The sequence below is a fragment of the Sciurus vulgaris genome, assembly GCF_902686455.1.
Source record: "Sciurus vulgaris genome assembly, chromosome: 15".
NCBI classification, from domain to species: Eukaryota; Metazoa; Chordata; class Mammalia; order Rodentia; family Sciuridae; genus Sciurus; species Sciurus vulgaris.
In genome coordinates, this window is record NC_136476.1 from 86,154,421 (window position 1) to 86,168,126 (window position 13,706).

At 49.9% G+C, this 13,706-nt stretch overlaps 1 protein-coding gene across 1 annotated transcript in view; it reads right to left on the minus strand.

Moving 5' to 3' along the window:
- Positions 1-13,706, minus strand: part of RAPGEF1 (Rap guanine nucleotide exchange factor 1) — a 117,575-nt gene that overhangs the window by 35,147 nt on the left and 68,722 nt on the right. Inside the window, exons 5-10 of the mRNA XM_079113490.1 lie at positions 12,958-13,114; positions 5,065-5,153; positions 4,028-4,180; positions 3,293-3,413; positions 2,765-2,948; positions 1,056-1,550 (exon numbers count right to left, since the gene is read on the minus strand). Coding sequence (XP_078969616.1) covers positions 1,056-1,550; positions 2,765-2,948; positions 3,293-3,413; positions 4,028-4,180; positions 5,065-5,153; positions 12,958-13,114 — 1,199 coding nt within the window. The remainder of the gene's footprint in view (positions 1-1,055; positions 1,551-2,764; positions 2,949-3,292; positions 3,414-4,027; positions 4,181-5,064; positions 5,154-12,957; positions 13,115-13,706) is intronic.

Genomic DNA, 13,706 nt, shown 5'->3' on the forward strand with positions numbered 1-13,706 from the left:
CCCTCTCCAGTTCCCTGGTCGCTACCGAGCAGGCTTACAGGACAGCTGGGGATGACACCACTAGCCCCACAGAGCTGGCTCTCCCTCCAGCTGGGGACCAGCCCATGGAGGCTATCACGAAAGCTGAGAGGAGTGGGGAAGCCACACACTCACAGCTGCCTCTTCACACGGCCGGTGGGCCCTGGGGCAGCCCTGCTAGTGTGATCAAGCCCATCCTCCATTCTTAGAGGACGGGCACTCTGGAATCGAGATCCAGTCTCTAGTTTGTGGGTGTTCTGTGGGATGCTTCCACCCAGGCCAGGGAATCCTGGGGCCAAAGTGGCCACATGCATCAAAATGGTGACAGTGGGTCTGCCAGTGAAAATCAGGGGACAGTACCAGGGAGGCGGGGGCAGAGGGACTGGTGACTGCAAGAAACAAGTTAAGGAGCTGGGAGGAATCGGGCTTCCAGAATGATGCTCAGTGATTCTACAGTTGGAAAATAACCAAACACAAATATTCAACATTTCAGATCCACTCCAAATGCTGGTGACATCTACTAAGACATCTGATCCACAAGGCGTACTCAGCGCCTCCTGCCAGGCAACCTCAGGACAGTCTATCAGCATGTGGCCCTGCCTCTACAGACAGGAGGGTGTGCACCCAGGGTCTTCCTAAACAGGGGTCCTCAGAAAACGCCCCCGGGCTGCTCCCACTCAAATATCCACCTCACTTTACGCATACGTTGCTCAACCTGTCCTGTGTGCCCCGACGCTCCTGTGTTCAGGCCAGAGGTTGACTGACTGCTCCTGAAGAGGACAAGCACTCAGGATGAGGGGACCAGGCCTGAGATTGTACAGAGACTGTAAAGGAGAGGTCAGCTTATGGAGGTCTGAGAATGGCGGTCAGTGATGGCAGCCTGGCTCCCTGAGGTGGCCATCCACGCATTACCCGTGGTCCTATCCTTCCTGAAAACCGAGGTCCCCGGCTTCACTTAGTCTAAAGCTTGAACTAACCAAACCCAACCTGCCCGCTCTAGTTTACAGTGCGCTTTCTGAGGAGCTCGACAGGCTTACTGTGTTTGTTTTTCTTCTCTGGCAGAGGAGGCGGCTGCTCTGGGTCCCCCGCTGACTCAGGAGCAGTGAAATCACCCACAAACTCGATGGGGGCTGGGGAGCCTCCTTGCTGGAAGGGGAGGACAGCAGCAAAGGGCGTGCAGGGGACGGCCGGGGCCAGGCTCTGCGGGCCGTCCTCGGGGACGTTGTCGTACTGCGAGGGGTGCCGCTCGTAGGACGCCCTGCAGCCAGCACTGTCCGCGGCCTGGGAAGCTGCGCTGCGACGCTTCTTCTCAGGCAGAGCAGGCGGTGTGTCCGTCTGCCGCCCCAGGGCAGAGGGTCCCTCTGACGGGGGACAGCTGCTAAGGGGCAGCTGGAAAGGGTGACTGGGAAATGGAGACCCAGACTCCCCCAAGGACTCTGGCAGGGGGCTAAGGTTGCAGGCCACGTGCTGAGGTATCTGGTCTGCGTTGGAGAGGTCTTGCTGGAGGAATTCATAGTCGGGATCATAGTGATCTGCAATCCAACAGGAGACACGCCTGTCAGACAGGGTCCTGGCCAAACAATCACCCCTTCCTGCTGTGCCCAGTCTCGCCTCACAGAGGGACACAAACACGTCTCTGCTCTCCTCTACGAGAGCTCTTGCTTTATTTGGTATTCTTCATTCTGCTCCCTGACTGTAAAACAGGTGAGGACATGGCCGTACCTCTCTCTGCAGTTTGTGCTCATGAGCACTTGCCCTCCTTTTCTCCCTCCCTCCCTGTGTCCATCTATCTATCCAACTATCCATTTATCTATTTATATTTATTTATTTCAGGGTGCTGGGAATTGAACCCAGGGCCTTGTGTGCAGGCTGGGCAAGAACTTTCTACCACTGAGCTAAATCCCCAGTCATTTCCAATATTTAAAAAATTTCTTACTTTAAGTGAAAAACATGACCACTGCAGAAAACATGGTAAACATGAAAATGTGTCACCCGTTCCCAGGATCTATCATCTTTGCTTACATTTTGATGTATTTTCTTAAAAGTCTCTTTTCTTTCTAGGAGTTCTTTGTTTTTTTAACCCAACAGAGAAAATATTGTGTAAAGGTCCTGGGTTTTTCCATTTATCAATATACTTTACGTGATTTCTAATAGCTGTCGATAATTCCACTAAACGAAGGTACGTAACCCATCGGATTCCCACCAATGATTCTTTAGTATTTCCAGATTACCACCACTCCTAACAATGCTGACATTAATGTCCTTGAGGGAAATCTTGCTATCAGTCTCTGATTATGCTCTTGGACACAATCTTGGAAGTAAAAACACCGCGTGCACGGGACACAGACAGCCTAACGCTCTCAAGCCCTTGCCAGCTGCAGTCGGCTCACACAGTCTGCATTCAGCACCGGCCATGGCCGCCTGTGCCCTCTGTCCAACACTGTCGGGGCCCATGGCTTCACTTAGAGCTCCAGCAGGTGTCCATGAGAGGGCAGCCACACTGACAGGCCATCTGCAGGCGGTGCCCACCTGAGCGCCTGGCTCAGGCTTTGTGCTGGCACTGCACAAGCATTGGCCTCTGAGAGGGGCAGACACTAGCCTCATTTTGCAGAGGAGGCTTGGAGTTTAAAAGTCTTGGTCAGGGTCACCTAGCCAAGACTGGCCTTAGCTGGAACTCAAGCCTAGGATGGTATGGTCCCAAGAAACCAGTGAGAAAGGAGGAGACAGAAGGTTGCCTGAAGCTCACCTAGTGTTTCACAGCTTGTGTTCCGGGAGCACTGTCCACTGTCTCTGTCCAGAGAGGACAGCTGCTCATCCGACTTGCTGAGCTTGCCTATGCTGCTGCAGGGGGAGAGGCGGGGAGACTCTCCACCGTATGAGTGGCTGCCCCCTGATAGTCGCCTCTGTGCATAACAGTCAACATCAAAATCCTGGGAAAGAAAAATAAAGCAAGTCAAGTCACTTCTGAGAATGGTGGCAGGGACTGAAGACACAGTGACTGAAACACTGACTCAGGGGGACACAGCCCTGTCCAGAAGCCATCCTGGTGTCAGCAATCAAAGAACAGAGACAAAAGGGAAGTCCTGGAGTGACGGAGGAGTGGCCAAGGACGTCCTCAAGAGCTGCCTTGTGGCTCCAGCCTATCTACCCTGACCCCTGGGGGAGGAGGAGGACCACAGAACCCCACCCCCACACCCTCTCCACCTGACCACAGCAGGGCCTCAGGGTCAAATTCCCACCCATGACCCCTCTACCTGTGCACAGGTTGCATTACCTGCCTATTGATTCCAACAGGCAAACTGGAGCCACTGGTGGCCCGACTCATGGGGGCTACCACAGCCACCCGGGTAGGGGATGGTGCCGACTGTCTTTTCTTGGGTGGTAATGCTGGTGGACTGAAAGAGACCAAAACATGCAGGCAAATCAGACATCACAAACTCGGCTTTAGAGCCAGGCATAGAGGTACATGCCTGTAATCCCTAAGCAAATTATTGAGACCCTGTCTCAAAAAATAAATAAAAAGAGCTTGGGATATTGTTCAGTGGTTAAGCACCTCTGGGTCTAATCCCCAACACAAAACAACAACAACAACAACAACAAACAAAAATGTGATATTAGAGTATAGGATGTGGGTGAGGCTATTTCATTACCAGTTTCTCCACACCCCATTTCCACACTTTAACTCCCACCTGCTCTCATCCTGCCAAAATAAAAATCTGTTAATAACAAAGGAATGAAAATCAGAGCACTCCTTTCTTTTCTGTTCATAGTAAACCACACCTGGTTTCAATGGCTGAGGCCAAAAGTAGTGTTCAGAGAATGGGCACAGGCCCTGGGCCAGGGCCCTCAGAGACACCCCTGAGGAGGACCAACCTCCAGAGCAGCTGAGGAGCAAGGCCCTGAAACCCCGCTCCTATCCGACCACACCACCTTCCTGTTTCTCATTCTGCCATCCATTCTCCAGGTGTCCTAGTTAAAGGAGGTGCTAGACCAACAGGGAGACAGTCACCTGTTGTCAACCACCCGAATGCCAGGTAAAGGAGGCTTGGGGGGCGCAATCTCTTCATCCGTGGAGTCTGGGAGCAGCTCAGTGGACGGAGACACGCCTGTTGTCTTGTTTAGAATCTCCATCTCTCGGTCTGTTAGGGGGAGCTCAGGCTGGCTGGAGAGACGAAAAGAACTCTGGATTACAGAGGGTCGCACAGCATACTCAGGTCCCTAGAAGCTGAGAATTGAGGGGGTGGGGAAGTGGCCATGGAGCAGGAGACCCCGGGTTCCAGTCACTTTGATCACTGATAAACGAGTAAGGCTCAGCCAGGTCCCTGACTCTGACCTCAGTCTCCTTATCTGAAAATGGATTCCTTGGATTGGATGATATAAATGTTCTCTAAAATACTCCGAATTAGGCAGGCACAGGACTGTAATCTGAGGCAGGAGAATTTCAAGTTTGAGGCCAGCCTCAGCAACTTAGTGAGACCCTGCCTCAAAAACTAAAGAGGGCTGGAGACGTAGCTATGGTACATGACCCCAGTTCAATCCCTAGTACTGAAAATAAATAAATAAATAAAAAATGCTCCAAATAAGTGTCTTAATTTTCCCCAAGGATTCATGGTAGAAATTACACACAGTATTAAAGCTGTCCACATCATCCCCAGGTTATGCTCTTGATAAAGCTAATATTAAAAACCCCAAAGCACTCTCAAGTCAAACTCTCAAAACCCCTGTCCTTGGAATTTCTAGGTATGACATGAAACTGCTCAGGAAAACGCCTGCCTGCAGGTGGCTAACAACAGGAGTCACCTTCCCCTCTTGGATACACTTGTACCACCCTCAGAAACATCACATGGAGTATTAAACCCCAGATGGGCAAGGCCTCATTTCAAAACTTTAAAGTAACAGGTGCTCACCCAGAACCTACCACTGAAAAGGAACCTGGGCTCCGAGCCTCCCCCATGCACCTCCACTGCCTACGGGCTCCCAACTTTGGTCAAGCAAGGGCTGCTCTGCCTGTGACCACCATGCCAGCAGGGTCTGGTTGTCACTCACCTGTCAGGCTTGCCGGCCGGGGAACTGGGCTTCACTGGGCTCGTTGGAGATGGGCGTCCCTGCTTCTCGATGGTCAGCCTGACCAGCTCCTGCACCCAACACAGCAGAGAGGGATACCACTGAGCTGTGCCAGAGGCAGGTGGCCTTTCTGGGCTCCAATGCTGAGTCCCACTTTTGTGCCCACACACTTCCCACACAGCCCCTACGCATGGATTAGCACTTTAGGTGACAAGCACGGCTTCCCAAAATGTCCCCTACCCTCCAAAAATACCTTCATAGCATGTCAAGGGGTTTCAAATGCATGAGGCACTTCCTCTTGGAAGGGGAAATAGAAAACCCCACAGTCTAGAAATGACTGTTCATCACACAAAGTAAATTCCCAGCTGATGAGATTCCCAGTGGGTTTGGGGGGATGGCGACTTTCTATTCTCTAAAGGCTTCATGTCATGTGGTCAGGGATGCCTGCCTGGCCCTGTCACTGGCTTTGGGTTTCCCAAAGTAAGCTAGCTGGCTTCAAGTAAGGAGCTGGCGTCCCCAGGGGACTGGCTGGGAGTCACAGTCATTACTCAGAAATTACCTAAGAATCATTAAAATAGGAGGGGCCGGGGTTGTAGCTCAGAGGTAGAACACTTGCCTAGTACGCGTGAGGCACTGGATTCAATTCTCAGCACCAAATAAAAATAAATAAAGAAAAAATAAAGGTCCACCAACAACTAAGAAAATATTTTTTTAAAAAAAGAATAATTAAAACAGGGAAGGAAAAAAGAAAAAAGAAATAAAAAGAAAAAAAAAAGGCACTTTCAAAACAGGGAAAAGATAGCACAGGTCAAGGCCTCTGGTTTTCTCACTCAGAATGCATACCCAGGTTGAGGAACTCTGCCCCTGCTCCTCACGTCTGCACGACACTCGGGGGTGGGCCCTTCTGTCACCCCGTGTCCACTGCCCCACCTACACCACTCTTTTACTTGGATGTCTTCGATCACTCTGGCCTATCCCAGACCCTGATAAGAGGAACCAGTGCATACACTCTTGTGTCCAACCTCTTCTTTTACAGCCCTATAAGACCCACGCCAGGAAACTCACCCATCTGAAGCACGCAGTTCCCTGCTTGGTGTCTGTACACAAGAAACTCTACTGTTCACAGTCGCCCTCGTTTCCCCTCAACCCGAGGCTCCTGGCCCCACCAGCCTACTTTCTGTCTCCGAAGGTCTGTCTAGTCCGTCCCCCTCTGCTTGGCAGGAGCAGCCAGGGCTGGGAGCAGGGGAGGTCTGCTCCCTTGTGCGGCTGAGCAGAGCTCCATGTGTGAACACACGCAGTCTCTTTACTCATCCTCTGTGCAGGAACTCCTTTCAGCATGGAGGCTACGTCTGAAGTTGGAGGGGGTGGCGATGATGCAAGGGTCAACACAGCCATGTCACCCTGAGTCAGGGACTGCAGAGCATCCAAACTAAAACCACAGCACAGGGAACCAGCAGCAGGTGCTGCGAGGAAGGCAGAGCTAACACCCTGCCCAGAGCCAAGACTCAAACCCTAGAAAAGACGATGGAAATGCCAGAAGGAGCAGTGAAGGAGAAATTCACAAATGTCAACAACTGTGCTGATATCATAAGACAGTCCCAAGCTGTGATATAGTAAAACAGAAACCTCCTGATACAGGGTGCAGGGAGCGTCACTCTGGATGGTGGACAACTGTCCCAAGGGCAAATACCAGGACACATGCCAAGCCTTCAATATCTGTATTATGAGAATTCTGCCCAAGGAAAATACCCTGGATGTGTGCAAAAATTCACCCACCAAGGATGAAATCAGACCATTCGACATCCTGTAATTACATATCTGCTAACAGGTACTGGTGATCCAAGTCACGAGAGACTCCAACCAGGGATCACTATCTGGCCATTAAGAATGAAGTCACAAGAACATGTGACATAGCACAGAAAGATGCCGTAATACAGTGTCAAGTGAAAGAACAGCCCGGGTGGTACTCTGGTGTACACTGCATGCTTTGGAACAAAACCAGGTTGAGAATATAGGAAATAGAAACAAATATGACTGTGGATTGCCCTTCACCTTGTTTCTATTTCCTAGATTTTCTTTTCTTTTCTTTTTTTTTTTGTGGTATTGGGGATTGAACTCAGGGCCTTGTGGTTGCAAGGCAAGGACTCTACCAGCTGAGCTATCTCCCCAGCCCTTTCCTAGATTTTCTAAAATGGACGTATACTGCTTCTGAAACAATAATTAAACACATGCATGCCCTCAACATCCCCCAAGGCACATTGGAGAGCTGGATTCTGGGTCACCCCACCCTGCGACAGCCTGTGTCTGCTTCTGCAGAAGTGTGGGAAGTAAGGTTTCAGAGCCATGCTGGCAGAGAAGGGAGAGCCCACAGCTCTGGTCACCACGTTTAGAAGTTAACTCAAGGACAGCTTGCCAACTGGTGACACAGATAGGACACGATGGTGGAACAGGAAGAGACGGCAACTGGAGGGAGGTGGCTCCTGCACCTAGGGCCTGGAGGAGGGTGGGGCGGCAATCTGTTCCGAAAGCCCACAGCCTCAGTGGGGGTCAAAGCCCCAGACTGAAGTCACGCATAGGCCCCACTTTCAGGCTCACAGGGCAAAAGGAGCAGGAGAGGTCTGCACGCTTGCAGTGGCTGACACAGGGACAAGTCCCACCAATTCCTCCAGACTCAGGAGCAATTATGATTAGTTTGCTGTCTTTCTGGAAAGGCAGCGTGACCTCCTGAGATGACAGGCACACATGCATGAGTGTGCCCAGGGTCCAAGGCAACATCAGGACTTCAAGACATTCCCTAGGGCCAATCTGTGGCCCAGGCTGAAAGAGGTTGGCTTGCAAATTCTGGCCTGTCTGACTATCCCACTCCATGGCACTGCCTCTATGTGCCAGAGAGGAGACTAGAGAAGCATGCATCCACGTGAAGCTAAGCTAAATGCTAGAGTGCATGAGTATGTGTCATTCCTAAAACACAAAAAAGCAGGGCCACTTTCCACCAAACCAGTACTCCTGGAGCCTCAACAGCTGCATGGAAAAGCTGCCCAGGAAACTCACATGCAGAGAAGTTGTGGTGTGGTTGGTAGTGGTACTCATTCTGAGACCACTGTGTTCTAAAGCTGGCTGTGGTGGCGACTGCGCACCAGGGTGCAGGAACAAATACTCGGAAGTCACCAAGTGGCACGTTCCAGATGGGTAAACTGCATCTCAATAAAACTGTCACCAATGCCCCTACCAAGAAAACCCAGGAAGTACAAGAGGATCCCACATCAACTTCTCATAGCCAGAAGTGAGAGAGCTAGCAAAGACCTCCAATGCCATATCAGAACGCATGCAGGAAGCGCCTCAGAGAGCTGCCCACAGGCACGAGGTGGGACTTGGATGTCACTAAGAGCAACTCTGCACTGGGTGAAACATGTCAATATGCCTCGATTCACTCCTTCATGATGACACTTTTCTAAAATCCATTCAAAGTTCATGCTAAAGGGTTCTTGAAAATACTGATTTGAAAACGGGCATATGGAAGGGAGTAATTGAGCTCTGCAAGGTGATGAGGGGAAGTCTCTCAGACACACTCCAGCTAAGTCAGTGATGAAGGAATGGCAGACGTCCACGTTGTTGTCATTTTGCAACCCTGAAGAAGCAATAGATGCAGTCATGACCGTGAAGGCCACTGACACCTCCCAGGGAAAGCCTCATCCGAGGACACCAGAGCATTCTCCCAGGCACAAGGCCTGGATCTGCTGCAGCCTCAGGTCTGCAGCACCACCAGGTGCCCTGCACAGCTCCAGACTGTGGGCCTCTAGGAACAGTAGCTCTCCAAAAACACAAGTTGGAAGGAGAAAAGTGAAGAAAACTTGACACCAATCAGCGAGCTAGAGGATGGACTTTATTTGGACCTTGAAGTAAACAAAGTGAGCTATTTAAAAGTAGCAAACCACATCCTGCAGGCCAAATCCAGCCCAGGGTTGGTGTCTGCAAGGCTCTCAAGTACGAAGGGTTGGTTCAAAGAGAACAGAAATGAAAACAAAGGGCACAGGCAACACAGGCCCTCCGTGGCCTGGAAGACCTGCAGTGTTCCTTTCTCAAACAGGCCAGTTCCAGACGTGGGACCTGCCCCACATGACCTAGGGAGCAGGTGGAGGAAGAGAAGACACCGAAGTGGCCGCGATGGAGGGGAGAACCCGGGAAAGCCTGACGGACCTCAGGCTCTCTTCTCTTCCTACTCCCATTTCTGTTTTGCACGTGTTTGAAATCATTCATAATAAAACATTAAGAAACAGTCTGAACAGGATACAAGGAATGGCTTATTTGAAATGTCAATGTGGCAGAGACGGGTGGTTGCGCCATAGTACACGTTCTTCCCAATAGATTTTCAGCTGGGCACATGATCAAGGTCTGGCCAGTAAAATGTACGTGGAAATTTTGTGAGGCCTTCTAAGAAGCCTCCTTAAGGGGAGAAGGCCCAACTTCCTACTCTCATCTTCCCTGCTGGCCAGAACGTAGACATGATGGCGAGGGATGAAGCAGCTATTCTGAATCATGAAGTAGAATCCATGTGCTAAGGAGAGCAGGAACACAGGATGGAAACCCCTGCCTGTGCTGTGACAGTGTGCTGCCAGTCCTTGACGGCCCACCTCTGTACTTCTCACAGATGACACTGAACAAGTTCTGTTTCAAAAAGCTACTCTAGGGGCTGGGATTGTGGTAGAGTGCTTGGCTTGCATGTGTGAGGCACTGGGTTTGATTCTCAGCACTGCATACAAATTAGTAAAGAAAGGTTCGTCAACAACTAATAAAAATATATTTTTTTAAAAAAGCTACTATTATTTGGGGGTTCCTTGCTATCACACCTAATCTGAATTGACAGCCAGAAAATATTCCTTTCAAAATATGCTATTTTACAAATAGAGTCTGGCACCTAAGATTGGTTTTGAGGGTGATGGTTAAATGACAGAATTGTAGGTTTCCACAAGTTTGTTTGTTGGTTTGGCACGTGTGTGTGCGACTGGAGGCTGGGGAGAGTTTCAGCTGAAGAGTGGAGGCCTACAGAGAAAGTCTTCGCACCCTGAAAGGCCTGGAAGAGGGCAGAGCTGAGTACAGGGAGTTGGGTGAAGACTCACAGTCTGAGGTAGAGGAGGAAATGCTGAAATTAAACTACAAAGCTGGGAAGATGTGAAATTTGCCAGATTGCCTGGAAGAGTCCTGGCCACTGTCAGGGACTGGCGAAGGTGAGCTCTTCTGGAAATGAGCATTTCTGTGGGGAGCAGTACCCAGCCAAGTCTACCGGGTACCTAGCACTCAGACTTCATGTCTATTACCTTACCTCGTCTGTCCCCAGAACTTCAGAGTAAATATCTCAAAACCTCACAGCCAACCAGGGCTTAAAAGATGAATGACCTCTCACTCAGGGACGAGTACAGTCATCTGGTTTGAAAACATTTTTTCAATCTTTCTCCCCAAAATGAAATTCTGTCCAACAACTGAATGAGTCACTTGAAAGACAGTGAGTCAGTCTGGAGGAACGCTGCACCTCTCGGAGGGATGCCGACAGCCAGGCATGTGCCTTTGCACACTCCTGGTCCCTCCCAGCCACTGGGACGTGGGTGTGTGGGGTGTCCCAGGCCTGGAGGACAAGAGGGAGGCTTGAGCACAGAGCACCCTGCTGGGCCAAGCCGGGTCTTCTGCCTGAGGGAGGCAATGGAGGCGTCTAGATGCACAGGGTCCCCTGCCCTGGGAACACAAGCCCACAGGTCAAGGCCTGCATGAGCTTTGTTCATCACTATGTTCCCATCTGGCGACAGAGGCGCTCCTTACATGCTTCCTAAATAAATATAATAAGACTGAATCTACAGAAATCCTCACTGCAGAATCTCTGGTGAAAATAGTTTTAAGACAACTGTGGAGAAGTTATTTATTCTTAGATATCACCAAATCATCAAATCCCACAGGCTCCTTCACATCCTGGTCATGGGAAAACTGGAGAAATTTCCCTTTCCATGAGGTTGATGCTGTCCTGATTCCATGGGGGGCTATAGCGAAGCTAGTGAGGAAATCTCACCTCTTCTGTGCCAACTTGTTTTGCTCTAGGCAGCATCAGCATGGTGGAGGGACCCACACAGTGCCACCTGGAAAGCAAACAGCAGTGTCTCCAGAGGCCTGGAGGGCACAGCAGCTGGAGAGCCAGAGTTAAGCTGAGTGCCTCCCAGGTCAGGCTCTTGCTGCCTATGGGGAGCTACCACGAGGAAGTGGCCAGAGTAGCTAAGTGACCACGCTGGGCTCCAGCCTGAAGTCTCACAGTCCAACAGAAACCATGTGGGACTTAATAACTCTGGGGGTGCTGAGGACATGGGAGCAGTCGGAGGAGACAGATGTCACCTAGCCATGCCTCCCTGAACTCAAAATCCCTGCAGATACTCAGCTGTCCTTGCGGGGTACTAGAGGTGGGAGCCTTTGGGCCTGGAACTAATTGCAACCACTTGGGAGCAAATTGCCACACCGCACAACGCTTTCTTAGCTTTCTCTGTCATCCAAACCCTGGGAGTCCTTGCTCTGCTCTCCAGAGTCCATGCCAGGAGGCTTTCAGGAAGCTGTGACCTGGTGGGAGGAAGGAATCTTTCTTGATGTAGAGTAAGTACCTCAGCTACCATTTCAGGTTGGTGGGTAGAAGGGAAGAGGATATAGTTTTTCTAAGCCACATTCATAAATCATGCATTTAGCACCACACAATGAATAATAAATGGTGCTAATGCCCAGTGCTCAGCACATGCCAAGCACTGTTCTACAAGCACCCCACATACTGACTAATCCAATCCCACCTGCAACCTGATGACGCATGGCGCTATTATTTTTAAAAAAAATTTTTATTTATATACAACAGAATGCATTTTGACACATCATACATAAATGGAGTACAACTTCCCTTTCTTATGGTTGTACATGATGTAGAGTTACACAGGGTGTGTAATCATGTGTGCACATAGGGTACATGGTGCTGTTATCACACCTATTTATGGACCAGTTAACCAAGGTACAGAGTAGATGAGGAAACTGGCCAGTAAGTGGTGGCCTTGGAATTCGAAGCTAGACAGGCCTCAAGGCCAGCTCTTCCCACCACAAGACACGGCTTCATGTAACAGCAGGCTTCCACTTCCTACTGCCCACGCTCTAGCCCTGGCCCAAAGGCCCGCACGGGTTTCCTGCTCTATGTTTCCCTTACTTCTTATCCACCAGGACTTACTTTCTCAATTAGGGTTTATGCTGCAGAACCCTGAGCAGGCCTCTTGGCCTTTGCTTCCCACCTTAACTACAGAGTCATATTTCCCGTTACACTGCTCCTGACTTCCCTGGATGGTGAATCCTCAGACCACACCAGAGATATCAAGTAAATACAGTTCATTTCTTATCTCAGTCTTGCTTTTCTACCAAGAATCCCCAAATTTCCGAGAACACGAAAAGGAACAGCTGGTTTACTAGGAGTTCTGTGAAAGGTCAATGCAAAAACAATCTCCACAGGTACAAATATATAACAATAGATAGCCCCATTATGAAAATCTACAATGCACCAATAAAAAAATGTGGGAAGAGTCTTCACTGCACTGTGCTTCGCTGGCAGTGTGCTCAGTCAGAGCCGTGCTATGGACTCTTAAGAACTAAACACAATGTGCCTCTGGCAGCCTTTTCAACAGTGTGGACAAGAACCCCACAGGCTTGTAAGAGCCACCTGGACCAGTCCTGAGAGAATTAAGCAGTTATGAGCCAGAGCGCCAGACTCTGGAAGACATTCATTCCCAGGCATTAAGTTTGTGAACAAGCTCCTAACATTAAGCAGGCTGGCTGCTCTAAGTCCCAACCAGCACAGCCTAGAACCCGCCCTGGTACCTTCACTCCGTCCAGCACGGCTTTGATGACTCCCTTCACAGTTGTCACCATCTCCTTGTCCTCTGAGTTCACACCTTCCAGCATCACCTGGTCAGACCAACGGATGAGGTTGGCGAGACTCTGGTACACTCGGCTGTAGCAGGAGGAGAGGGCTGAGCTAGAGAAAGGGAAGGTTTTAAAAAAGAATGTGAAACAAGTCTCAAGCAGGACCACTACCTGCAGAGGTCCACATGGTACAGGACCAATTTCTTAATGGCCAGGGCACATTGCTCATCTTGCTTTTTAAAAATCCCTGCCTCTGGTGAAGAAGCAGACCTCATCTGCCCTGTGCCTTTCTCCTTACAGCCAAACAAGATTTTGTGAGACTTTTATGTTCTCATCTGTGTTATGAAATTCTTTATTTCCAAATATAACATGTTTTACCAAAATAGTTAATAAGCTTTTCTAAACTTCATATCTCTCTACGAGATTCTGATGATGTCTCGTACAGCACCTGTCTCCTCTTCATCAAGTGGCTAAACACTGGGCCAGGTCAAAGCTTTGTGTTATTTTGAATCAGACTAAAATTCATTCTGGACAGATCACAGAAGCCAAGAGACCTGTGGAATTTTACTGGGCAGGATCCTTTAAAGGCAGAGGCATGAGCTCAGAAGCACGTGCAGTTTATTAGAGCTTCTCCTGCCTGGCTCAGCTTCACCATCCTCTCCGCATCGTAACTGTGGTGAGCAGATGGAGAAATGCACTAGTGA